Source organism: Mauremys mutica, chromosome 7 (genome assembly GCF_020497125.1).
Source record: "Mauremys mutica isolate MM-2020 ecotype Southern chromosome 7, ASM2049712v1, whole genome shotgun sequence".
NCBI lineage: Eukaryota > Metazoa > Chordata > Testudines > Geoemydidae > Mauremys > Mauremys mutica.
The window spans coordinates 85,022,085-85,035,937 of record NC_059078.1 but is presented as its reverse complement, the minus strand read 5'-3'; the positions used below and the strand labels follow the sequence as shown (position 1 = coordinate 85,035,937).

Here is a 13,853-nt window from a genome sequence, read left to right as displayed (position 1 = left end):
GGGACCCAGCACAGCTATCTGTGACCCAGTGTAGAACCACTCTATCTACAGCTGTATGAATCCTTCAGTCATTTCATTGACATGCATGTAATAAAAGCTATTTGTCTCCTAAATAATTGCGTGTTAACAGGTTGTCGGCCAAATCATCATTTTTACCACAGTCCCAGTAACCCAGCTGCTCACAGTGGATATCAGTGTGGGGGGAATCTGCCTCCCACAAGTTAAGGAACATCTCCACATGATGGGGGATCATGTGGCAAAAATGATAGTTTGGCCAACAATATGTTAACATGCAATTATTTAGGAGACAAAGAGCTTTTTATTTTCTAATTAATCATTGTGATGGGAAGGTAGTTTGTTTAAAGCAGCACTCTCTTGTTTTCATTTAAAATAATTAGAAAAATAAAATTTCTGAAAGCGTACTCTGAATAGTGTCCTGATTTTTTTTTTTTTTTTTTAAATAAGGAGCTTTTAGCTTCCATACTGATGTTAGGAAGGGTCTTCTGGGTAAGCCTAAAAAGTCACAATACCAAACAAATTCAGGCTCATTCCTTCCTCCTCTCCTGCGTATTATTTCTGCATTTTCATACCAGCTTTGCTGCTTCTGTTACTTGCAAACACCGTCTTGCAAGAATTGTGGAGGAGTAAACACGTGAGCTCTCTCCAGAGTAGTACTTGTGAGTGGTGTCTTCATTCTACTGCCATACAGTGAAATTGACTAAGCATAAAAAGCTGTCAAATGAAATAGGTAAACAAACTGGATGGAGGAAAATATTTTGTTCTAATATCTGTCAGTTATAGGAATTTTAGAAATTACTTGTAACGATCAGATTTTAAAAAAACTTTTTCAAATGGTTATTTGATTTTCAAATAGATTGTGTCCATTTATTGGGTAGTGTCTTTATTTAGAACTTAAGTTCTAAAGGGCTGCTTCCTAAGTTGATTTCTAGATGGTTGCTATTTAGCTTTTTAAAACTAAGTATTTTTTTATTTTAAAAAAATTGATAAGTGGATATTAAACTGATTAACTCAAGCTTCATTGTAATTTTAACACATGCTTCTCTAATTGCTAGCAAGCATTTGCTGGCATGAACTTGCATGTTGATTAAGCTAGCAGGATATGACTTTTGTGAATTATCTTTAAATAACTATTAAGATCTGAATATGTTAACCTTGTCCAGTAAATGACACAATTTGAAGACCGTTTTGAAGACCAAGATTGTAAATAGCATGCTTGCAATAGACATTTTTTTCCATCTTGGAAAAATAATTAACTGACTTGGGGCCTTTATTACCTTTGCATGCAAAGCAGCAAAATGAGACAATTGTCTTTTAATGCTATTAGAATTAATACAAAAGGAGGTTTCCATACTGAGACCGACTTTTTTCAATTGTAGAATTTAAAAAAAATGTGGCTTGTTGGAACCCCTATGCTGCTTAAAAATACTCACGTATTTTGTATGACTTTCTGTGGCACTGTTTTATCTGAGGATGTTCAGGCCTTTATCTAAACCCTATCATGGGATAAGAGGGAAGGTCCTCTTGTGGATCAGTAACTGGTTAAAAGATAGTTAAGTCCAAAGCAGAGGGCAAAAGCGTTACAAAGCAATCTCACAAAACTGGTGACTGGGCAACAAAATGGCAGATGAAATTCAGTGTTGATAAATGCAAAGTAATGCACATTGGAAAACATCCCAACTATACATATAAAATGATGGGCTCTAAATTAGCTGTTACCACTCAAGAAAGAGATCTTGGAGTCATTGTGGATAGTTCTTTTGGAAACATCCACTCAATGTGCAGTGGCAGTCAAAAATGTTAACAGAATGTTGGGAATCATTAAGAAAAGTGATAAATATAGTTTTGCCTCTATATAAATCCATGGTATGCCCACATCTTGAATACTACATGCAGATCTGGTTACCCCATCTCAAAAAAGATGTATTGGAAAAGGTTCAGAAAAGAGCAACAAAAATTATTAGGGGTTGTGGAATGGCTTCCATATGAAGAGCGATTAATAAGACTGGGACTTTTCAGCTTGGAAAAAAGATGACTAAAGGGGATATGATATACGTCTATTAAAATAATGATTGCTGCGAAGAAAGTAAATAAGGAAGTGTTATTTACTCCTCATAACACAAGAACTAGGGGTCACCAAATGAAATTAATAGGCAGCAGGTTTAAAACAAACAAAAGGAAGTATTCCTTCACACAACACACAGTCAACCCATGGAACTCTTTGCCAGAGGATGTTGTGAAGGCCAAGACTATAACAGGGTTCAAAAAAGAACTAGATAAGTTCATGGAGGATAGGTCCATCAATGGCTATTAGCCAGAGGTGCAAAACCATGGTCTGAAGTGTCCCTAGCCTCTGTTTGCCAGAAGTTGGGAATGGGTGACAGTGGATGGATCACTGGATGATTACCTGTTCTGTTCATTCCCTCTGAAGCACCGGGCATTGGCCACCGTTGGAAGACAGGATACTGGGCTAAATCGATCATTGATCTGACCCAGTATGGCTATTCTGATGTTTTTATTAATCCATAGATCACTGACAATAGTTTGTAAATGAGAGGTTGTATAACTAGATTACCGTATATGATGTACATTCCATCATGAGGTATAAACATATAGATCCTTTTAAAATATACTGTGTGTGCTTTAAACTATGACTTGTGTGCACAGTACTTATTCACTGAACTTTCTGTATCTTTGTCATTTTAATTTGAAAATAAACCAAACTTAAAAGACAATGTACTGGTGCAAAAATTCTGTTTTTAAGCGATGTAGTGGATTGCTTTATGCACCCAAATGTATCTGTCTTAGGGGCTGCTGCATGATATTTTCCTCCTATGAACAAAAGTGAATTTGTGAGGCTCTGTTTAACTAGCACCTGTTGGAGTTGAGAGAGGGGTTGAAAGCAAGCTGTTTCTAATTTTTTAAATAACTTAAATGCACCAAATTATTAAGAGTGTGAAGAAAATATCAAATTGTTCATGTTTGGAAGCGTTTAAAAAAATTGGTCTGAAGCCTTAAAGCCAAGTTATTATCTTGTTGTTAGTGTTTATAACAGAAATACTTACAGGTCCTGAATACTAGCATTTATTGCTATTTAAGTGGTTCCTAGCTGTGTGTTCCATAAAAGAAAAGCCAAGTAGCGTTGGTAGCAGGGTCTCCTGCTTAAGCGGTAAGACAGAGCTGTGTAGTAGTAGTTGCATGATCTCCAAAAGGGATTCATTCTTCAAGGATTTGGGAAGGCTTTAAATAGATTAGTTGATATTCTTCAGTTCTGTCTTTTTGTACCATAATCTTTCCTTATGTGGGGAGAGGTGCTGCTGTGAGCTTTGGGAAGATCACAGGACTCTTTCTCAGAAATAATTATTTACACCCAAATAACTAATTCATTTTGCCTCCAGTGGTAGTGAAGCTGGGACCACTAGACCAGCAGGAGAGTTTGACAGCATAATTGCTGCAAATTGTTCTTTCGTTTCTGCAACCCTTTAGCATTTAGTGCCGCAAGCTCCTGGATTTGTCTGGGGTTATCAGAATAAAAGCTTTCACTTTTAATGACTGTCTTTTTTTTGGTGATTACTAGTGGGTTTTAATCATCTCACCAAATGGAACTTTTAAATTAGGAACAAGTGTGAGCATGAAATTTACAAACTATTTCTGTTTTGCATAATTTTTCTTCCTGAGCTCCTATTTTCTTTTTATCTTTTCCCCCAGTTTGACTTATTTATAAAATGACCAGATACCTGAAATATTGGTCTACCTCTTATTTGGCAGTACAGGGAATGCTTAGGGTAGAGCTACACTTACCATTCAAGTTATTTTTATGTTCTGTAGAAGACTGTGTGTGAGGGAGGGAAAAAGAGAGTGGTTTCCTGTTTGTTTTCACTTACGAGCATATGTGTACTTATGTATGCTTGCCAACTGCTAACTTATCTATAAGCATTCTGTAACTGCTGCAGTCACTCAGTTGCCAAACTCATGTTCAGAAATTATGATTGGCTTAAAGTGATTTTTAAAATTTATTTTTATTAGCCTTCTGGTTTCTGAATCTTTACACTCCAGTCATGTTTTCAGACTTTTCCCAATAACCATGAGGCATAGAAAGTATGTTGTAAAAAATGAAAGTTGAGATTCAAAGGACTCCAGGATCTGGGGCTTTAAGAAAAACACAACGTTAGAAAACTACGCTTCAGATGTTCATTTATTTTGTGTGCTTTGATTTTGGGATGCCTAATTTGACATCTTACATCTGATTTTTCAAAGGTGCTCAGGATTCACAGCTTTCGTTTGTCAGCACTTTAGAAAATTGAGCATAAACTGTCTTAAAATGAGCACATGATTCATGGACACTTATGAACATTTTGGTGTTAATGACAGGACTCTGATATTGCCTCATAACATTGTTGAAGTTGAAATAAAAATTTCTGGAGGTTTCTGAACACAAGAAGTTAGAGAGGAGGAAAATACCGGGTAGTTGTTTTTTAATTCCATAAATGCTACCAAAAGCAGTTTCTACTACCTTGGATTCCTTTTCTGACTATTATGGTTTTCTTTACGTCTTCTCCTTTAAAGGCATGTTGAGAGATTTAAAAACATCTATCTTAAAACATCTGCTTTACCTGTACTACTACTAATACAATCATAAATTATGAAAACATGAACAATTTTTTTTTTAAATATCATTTAGTCTTAACTGTTTATGCTGTTTTACTTTTTTTTTGCACTTAATTTTGCTTGGAAAATTAAAGGACAACTCAATTTGACTTTATGGTTCTCATGCAGTAGTCTAGTGCTGGAGCTTTTGGGTTATTAATGTTTGAATCCAATCAGCTATTTATAATTGAAATTTTAAAATCATTTAATGTATAGTAAATGACCTTTGAAAACAGCTTTGATTCTAATAGGTTCTCTGTCCCTTCCATCACTTCTCAGAGTTTGTCCTTGAAACCATTCACAGTCTCCCATCAGGTGTTGCATTAGCTTACGTCCCAGTGCATTCTTTCTCAGTCTATAACTAATTCGTAGTTTATGAAAACCACATCTTCAATTTTTTTTTAATGATTTTGCTTAACTGCCCAGTTTCTCAAGTTTGCTATTGAGTGCATGGGAATGTAGCTTATTTGACCAGCACAAGTGCACACTTTGAGTACAGCCAAACATATCTGAAGATATGCACACACAGAGTAGTGACAAACGAGAGGTTAACAATGGAGTCTTATGTCCTTAATTCACTACATGTTTTTCAGAGGTCTGCTGTGTGAATCTGTGCATCAAATTTAGCTTTTAGGCCCTGATCCTTCTGTGCATGCATGCAGAAGACCACCCGTGTGGAGTCCATTGCAGGATGGTGGCCTTAGTCTGTAACCTGCCTTATTGTGCCTTGCTATTAAAGGACTTCTTGATGATGATGATGATGATAATCAGTGCGTAATGGAATGTTTTCCTCTTATATAATGGTTATACATTTAATCATTCAATAATAATCACCTTAATGTTAATTGAGTCTGTGCATTCATTTTCATAGATTTTTAAGGTTAGAAGAGAACCGTTACTATTATCCTGCATTTTCTGTGCATTCCAGTTGATAGAGTGCCCCTGTATTGTAACGATACTTTAATCCTGGTCACTGTTTATATGGGATAATAATGGGGTGAGATTTAACTTGCCCTTGTTGGATTGTTATGTCATTAATAAAGGTATTTTGGCATGCTTTTAGACTAATTTTTCCATGATATTTCATTTAATATCTTAATATACAATGGCAGGAATGGAAATTTTTTGTTTAACTGTCATATATTAGAACATAATTTCTTTCCTCTCTTACTTTTACAGAGCATGTTGGTGCCCTGGATGCCCAAAATATTGTGTCTGTTTCATGTGGAGAAGCCCACACACTAGCATTAAATGACAAGGGCCAAGTGTATGCTTGGGGTCTTGCTACTGATGGACAGCTTGGCTTGCCTGGAACAGAGGAATGTATCAGAATACCCAGGTAAATAAAAAAGTGATCAAAGTAAAATTTGTATATATTTTTTTTGGAAGAAAACTTGTTACGTTGAAAGACGTGTAAGTGAAACTACTCAAACCATTCTATAATTAAAATACTTGTCAAGTAATTCTGTAAAATATAGAAGGTTACTTAACAGCTGTGGAACCTATGATAATTTTTATTACCTCCTCCCAAGTCACTCAGTGCGTACTTGGTAGATGAATACATTGGAAGAGAAGTGTGGAAGTTTTAAAAACACAAATTAAGATAAGTAGATGCTACTGGCTTTTATTTTTAAAACAATTGAAGTGAACTAACCTTTTAGGAACTTGCCTGGGTTTGTTTTGTTTGTTTGTTTTTTTAAATAATCATGTGGGTAAAGGAAAATGGATATGTTTGCAATCTGATCTTTATTCTAATTTTACACCTGAAGTACTTAGCTGAGTTGGAATAATATACCTTCTGGTTATGTTGTGTGTGTGTGTGTCGTCATCTTCTTTTTTTTGGGGGGGGGGGAGGTGAGGTGGGGCAGGGGAAAGGCTTGCTTTGCATCTCCACCAAACAGTCCCTATTAACTTAAGCAATATTTTTGGTATAACTTAACCTTATATCCTGATCCAGCATATTTCAACTTTATTACCATGAGTAGTTTTATTTAAATCAATGGAACGTTGAAATGATGGTGATAAAGCTGTATGTATTTGCTGGATTGGGTTCTTAATCATCACTATTAAGCTGTCTAGCTTGGCTCAAGAGTTTGAGTACCAGCTTCAGGACAGACTGTTAAGAAGCAGAGCACAAACCCCAAACTGGTTGTAAATTCTGTACTTGGATTTCACCAACCAAGTATTGACAGTAAACTCCTCAGGCACTTTAACAGCTTAACGTGGAGTCACAGTCAGTCCCCTTGGGTACTCCTATTCTATCTTGCCACCTCTGCAAGCTTGCCTTTGTGATAGATGGTCCCTTATACCAAAAATCATCACAACATTAAGGAGTTATGCTGAATCCCATGTTAATTCCACTTTAGAGCTTATAATAAAGACAACACTGGTAGCCAGTCCTGCAATAAATTAACTGAAGATTTATTAACTAAGAAAAACAAATTTAGTTATTTACATGGTTAAAGCAGATAAACATAGACATACTAATGAGTTAGCCTTAGTGTTTCAAAAGGTGACAGAAGTTGCTGTATATGCAATCTCTATATGTCCTTTAGGGCCAACCCAGCCTAAGCAGCTGGGGATCTCTGATGTATGCTTAGAAATCTTGCCCTCTCAAAGTCCAAGCAGCAGAGAGAGAGAGTTTCTTCTTGTGGGGTATTTTTATTCCTTTTGCCCCAGAGTTCAAGCTGATGGGATGAGTTCACATACGTCTCCTCTTCATGGGTGAGGGGAGGAATGCAATTAACCAAGTAAAAGCATCCGATGAAGTGGGTATTCACCCACGAAAGCTCATGCTCCAAAACGTCTGTTAGTCTATAAGGTGCCACAAGACTCTGCTACTTTTACAGATCCAGACTAACACGGCTACCCCTCTGATACTATTAACCAAGTAATTGTTCTTTGATGTTTCACAATGGCTCATTTGGTTTCAGTGGGCCTTCTTGGTGGGTAGGACCTAACACCTTCTGTAGGAAGGCAGCATTTTACATTAAGGCTCCTTTTCTGTTTGATTGATGACTTCTTTACACTTACAGCACTCCAGGGGCCAATATGCCACTTAATGAAGATGCTACCTATGCCAATGGGAGAGCTTCTCCTGTTGGAGTAGATACTCCATCTCCGGTAGTAGCTATGTCAACAGGAGAAGTCCTCCTGTCAACATAGCTCTGTCTGCACTGGGGATTAGATTGGTATAACTATGTTGCTCAGGAGTATGGATTTTCCCCACCCCTGAGCAACGTAATTAAAGTGACATACATTTGTAGTGTAGACATGTGTTCATATAATTACAGAGGATTACAATGCAAACACTATAAACTTATAACATGAGGTGCGGCTGTTATAGCTGAGATTAGTACATGCAGCATCCTACAAGCATTTAATCAAGTCTGAACACATTCTTATCAGAGTAACATATATGGTAACAATACTAACACACAGGTGAGCCAGACTGGTTTCCAGCTATGTGTTGGTCAATATTCAGTTGAGGCCTAGAGACCTTTGCATGGGCTGGCACCTGGTCTGCCAGCGTCACAGTCACAGCATTAGTTTAAAACAAAATGCTGTGACTGATTTAATGCATCTTTATATGCACTTACAGGTTTTTGAGTAAGATTGTCAGGTCAGACAGCTCACCTAAGCTTGTTATATTCCTAGGGTGAAATTCTGGCCCCCCTGAGTGCAGTTTCAAAACTCCCATTGACTGCAATGGAGTGAGGATTTAACCCTCACATTCAAATGTATGTGGCATAAGCTAAAAACAATCTGATCCTTGTAAACCCATTGGAATTATTTGGCCAAAAAGTTGTATTAACATGGTGACGAATAACACATTTTAAAGCTTTTGTTAGATCTAGGAGGCTGATCTCCTTTTGCATCTCCCTTTCAGTGTTAGATCTTCAGGTGCATGACATTCTTGTGTTACCGAAATATCGGGTCTGCCTAGCTGAGAGCCAATAACAGCCTGACAGGGATAAGGAAAAATGCTTTATTCTGCAGAAGAAAGGAGAGCTCTGTAATAGATACAGAAGACTCTACTGCACACAAGTTTCACAAGCTTTTTATACACTTTCAGACAAAGACCATGCCGTGTTAACGCTTCATTGGTGGTTACCGGACCCCATGAAACCGTTATCTGGTCAGGGAAAACTAGCTTGGAGCAAGATTTAGCTGCTTTGTGGCAGAAGAAAAAAGCTAGTTGAAAAGTTCAGGGTACTGTGTACGTGAGGTTTTTGGAGGCTTCTGCCTCCACCTACTGGCCGTTTGCAAAACTATTAAAAAGGGCGGGGCGGGGGGGCACCGAATAGCTTTCACAGTCCCCCCTTCGGGCCTGATAAGCTCAGATTGTCAGGCCCGTTACCTAATTTACGATCAAGCTGAAGAGACAGGTATTGGGGTTGTTTTACGGACAGCAGAGCTTTTGGTTACAGTATTACACAGACATTTTCTACATTGAATCATTATCCAAATAACACATAGGAAGAATAGACAGAAAACAATCCATTTAACAATTGTACGGAAAAGGCCAGTGAACCAAGACCCAAGGTCTGGGAGGAGGTCCTCAAAATTAAAGGTGTGATCAAGAGATACAGCATGAAATACAACAGCAGCAGTCTTAATAGCTTGTAAATCCTTTTCAATTAAGCCAGAGTGATTAACATAAAAGCAACATTTTTCTCCAATGCGAGCACAAGCCCTCCCCCCCCCATTTCAGCATTCATGGCATCTAACACACGTCTATTTTGCAAAGCCACTTCTGGGCCAGTCGCTGCAAGGATTCAACCGCTGGGTGGGGGTTGGCATGTACAAAGGGCAAACTGAAAGCAAGTAACCATTGTCCCACCACCCAGAAATTCATAGTCAGTAAAAGTCTCAAGGCTTATTCCATCGGAACAGGAGCTTTAGTCCCTCGAGAGGCTCAGCCTTTCAGGTATCATCTGCTTCAGGCTCTTCCAGGTCGCGGTGGGAAGAGCTGGCGGGGCTCCCTCGAGGTCCGGAGTCGTCTGCTTCTGGCCCCGGCCTAGGGGCTAGCTTGACTCGGGTGTGATGTATCCAATTGTTACGCTCTCGCACTCGAACATATCCCTGTGGTAGCCGAGTCCAGGTCAGTTGTTCTGCTCTCCCGGTCTCTGGGTCTGTCCATGTAAATGCGAAGATATCCCAGCTGTCTTGATCTAGAGGAATACTGAAAAAGGCATTACACAGATCTGTTACTGAATAACAAGCAGGACCTGCTGGAATGGCAGTCAGAATTCACTGCACGCAAGTCCTGTACAAATCGGTATACCAGTTTTCCTTTTGGATCCAGGTCAGGTTTTCTAACAGGCAGAATGGGGGTGTTGAAAGGGGATGAAGTACGAATAAGCACTCCCAACCGTAGGAATGTGTTGATAAGATTCCGGAGGCCCAGCAGAGCTTCTTGGGGGATGGGATATTGCCTGATTCGAGGAATGTCAATGTCTGGCTTCAGGGTTATTTGCACAGGCTCTGTCCGGAGAGTGCCAAGGTTTGTTTTGGAAGTGCCCCATATGGAGGCGTGTACCTCTCATCTGAGTCGTTCAGGCAGGTTCATCGGGCTCGCAGGCAGGATCGGGTCCTCGGTAGCCAGGGTTAATGTGGCACATAGCTGGGGGAGTTGATTCTGAGGCAACCGAAGAATGATTTTATCAGCTGAAAAGAAAATCTGAGCGCGTAATTTACACAGCAAGTTTCTGGCTAGAAGATTAACTGGGCTGTCAGGAGCTAACAAAAATGCATGGGAGGCTGAGACACCAGAGATTTCTACCGCAGCCTCCTGCAATACAGAACACTCAAATGGCTTTCCGCCTATACCCATTACCGGAATGCTTTTATCTGTGAGGTTTCCTTCCTTTGGCTTGGCAATAACAGTGGAAAGGGTAGCCCCGAGTCCAAAAGACAAGAATAAGTGGTTCCTCCCAGAGTTAAACGGACCTGGGGGTCTGTGGAGGAACAAACATAAGTGGTAAAGTCATTTGAGTAGGTAACAAGTGGACCCCCGGGTCGCCGTCATTCCTCACTATTGACAGCGTCTGTTCTTTCCACTTCCATCTGATATCGAGGTCGGGGCTGTCGTCCGGTACGTTGATTTGGGCACTCTCTCCTCCAGTGACCAAGTTGCTTACAGTAATGGCATACATCATTTGCACGGCTTCCCCCCCCCCCCCCCGATCTGCCTTCGGTTGCCACTTGGGGGGTCCCCACTTCCCTCCTTGTCTTTCGCTCCCCACGTTCACAAGGGCTGCTAGCATTCTCACCTGTTTGGTCTCTTGAATTTTATCTCTTGTGTGATACACACGGGTGGCTACGCTTACCAGTTCCTCCAGGGACTTTCCCTCAGCGCCTTCGAGCTGCTGCAACCGCTGCTTATTGTCTGGAGCTGACTGAGAGATAAAAATAAGCCTGACCGTGGACTGTGTGTCCGCAGCCTTAGGGTCTATATTAGTAAAGGTACAAAATGCTTTACAAAGTCTCTCATAAAAGTCAGAAGGGTGTTCTTCTTTCCCTTGCACAGTATTATGGACTTTTGACCAATCTAGAGTTCTTTCTGCTGCTTGTTTTATACCTGTCAAAAGATGGGTTAGGTATTTCTTTAAATTTGCCTGGTGGGTTGAATTATTCGGATTCCATTGGGTAGGGTTAGTGAGAGCTATCAAATCACGCCTGTCACCGGCAGCCTCCGCTGCCTCCCGGGCCCCCCTTAGGACCCGCTCTTTCTCCTCCGTGCGCAGTAGGCAATCTAAAAGTTGGCCCACGTCTTGCCAATCAGGATTATGAGACTGAAAAATAGCACGGAATCGCCTGTGAACGACGTCCGGGTCGTCTCTGAGGCGAGGTGTAGTGTTTTGCCAGTTCATAAGATCTGCTGTAGTAAAAGGGACATGTACATAACGGTCTACAACCTCTCCATCCGTAGTGGGTACCGGGATGGTCCGAAGGGGTGCTTGGGTTTTAACCGCATCCTCCCCATAGACTACTCCCTGTCTCGTACGAGACGGACTAATGGCGGTAGACAGAACAGAAGTGTACCCACTACCCGTCGCTCCACTAGTTGATTCATTAACTTGAATTGTGGTTGCCTCAGTCTTTGGTGGGGTGGCCACTGTCTTGGGCCCCGTAGACAAGGAAATCTGGTCCGCCACAACCTGTGATATTGCTGCCGAGGGTGACCGCGGTCTAGGACAATACATGGCGGGGGGGGGGTATCTTCCCAACAATCGGCTTCACTTGAGGCAGAAGCTTTCGGGAATAGAGGGGTCTGGATTTTTATCTTCTTTAAACGACGATGAGCCTCATCGTCCCACAAAACCCAATAGTCCATTTGACCAGGCGCTTGATTCTCTAATATCAGGCACAAAGGAGCTAGCTAAGTCGGAATATCAAAGGAGCCAAATTCGGGCCATGCAGTCCCCAGGGTTGGCCAGTCCTGGGTGCAAAGTTGTACAAAGCGCTTCCTTGATATACCTTTCTGAACACCGGGTAAAGGCCATTTACTTAACATATGATCTAAAGGGCTATCCTTAGAGGGTTTATCCAGAGACCCACCCATCTGTCTGCTGACACTCAACCTGAAAAGAGAATTACTCAGAGATCAGTGGGAATTACGGTCTAATCCAGGTTTTCCTACTTCTATTACATTGTCCGTTACAAGGGACGGGACAGAAGGATCTCAATACAACCTCAGAGCTTCATCGCACACATGGCTTCCACTCTGAGGAATTATGAACGAGAAGTTCAGTTCCGCCCACACACCTAACGTCCAAATGAACAGAGCAGAAAAACAACAGTAACCGGTTAAACAGAACCAAACCAGAACCAGATAGTGCACGAAAACCAGATAGTGTTTCCTTATCCTATTAGGGCTCACCTTATCGGAACACGAACCCCAGGGGCCGCGGTGAAGGAGAGAAAGAGGGGCTAAACACCCCGTTGGCGCCGTTCCCAGTTCGCCGCAGCCGTCCGGAGTCCAATGTCTGAGCTAGGAGAGTCCCATCTGGGTCGCCAGAAACTGTTACCGAAATATCGGGTCTGCCTGGCTGAGAGCCAATAACAGCCTGACAGGGATAAGGAAAAATGCTTTATTCTGCAGAAGAAAGGAGAGCTCTGTAATAGATACAGAAGACTCTACTGCACACAAGTTTCACAAGCTTTTTATACACTTTCAGACAAAGACCATGCCGTGTTAACGCTTCATTGGTGGTTACCGGACCCTGTGAAACCGTTATCTGGTCAGGGGAAAACTGGCTTGGAGCAAGATTTAGCTGCTTTGTGGCAGAAGAAAAAAGCTAGTTGAAAAGTTCAGGGTACTGCGTACGTGAGGTTTTTGGAGGCTTCTGCCTCCACCTGCAGGCCGTTTGCAAAACTATTAAAAAGGGTGCGGGGGGGGGCACCAAATAGCTTTCACACTTGTGCCCCTGAAACAAGATAACACCAAACAAAAGTCCTACTTCTGCAGAGGAATCTCTGATCGATTAATAAAACTCAGTAACAAACTTCTGTGGGTTCCAACTATCCAGAGTTTTGGATTAATATTTTGTAATTTTACAAATTAAATTAAAAGATGTTTTATAATATTTCAAGTAGGTTTAGCTCTACTTTTGTGGAAAGGTTTAACTTGTATTTCTGTATTATTCCTCCTTCAGATGTTGTACTGTTTCGTAGTGCCAGGATCTGGTGGTCTAATTCCTTTTGCTTTTTAATCCCATAGAAATATCAAAAGCTTATCAGATATCCAAATAATGCAAGTTGCCTGTGGCTACTGTCACTCACTTGCACTCTCAAAAGGTAAGTAAAGTTGTTCTTCAGTATTTATGTGAATTCCTATGGGGTAATTCAAAAGGGTTTTTTATTGAAATTTTTTAAGAAGGAACCACTTTTTAAAATATATCTCCAAGGTGCCTTTGACACTGTGCCAAGTTCCACCTCCTATTGCCTTAGCTATGTTACCTTTTTATATTTAATAAAAAAATTTTAAAAAAATTGTGAATTTTTTACTTGATATTTATTATAAAAACATAGCTCTGTCCTGATAGCCCTAGAATTATTTTTCTCTGCTACTCTCTAATTGACATAGGGTTAAAAGAAAATAATGAAATGTATGACAAGTCTCCAAATTATATAATTGTTTTACTGATGTTCTTTGAGAGTATTATGGAAATCAAAATGTGAAA

At 40.4% G+C, this 13,853-nt stretch overlaps 1 protein-coding gene across 2 annotated transcripts in view; it reads left to right on the top strand.

Moving 5' to 3' along the window:
* Positions 1–13,853, top strand: part of HERC4 (HECT and RLD domain containing E3 ubiquitin protein ligase 4) — a 94,036-nt gene that overhangs the window by 9,043 nt on the left and 71,140 nt on the right. For both annotated transcript variants that reach the window (XM_045023475.1, XM_045023474.1), the window contains 2 exons: positions 5,845–6,004; positions 13,391–13,467. In XM_045023475.1, the coding sequence (XP_044879410.1) occupies positions 5,845–6,004; positions 13,391–13,467 (237 nt within the window). The remainder of the gene's footprint in view (positions 1–5,844; positions 6,005–13,390; positions 13,468–13,853) is intronic.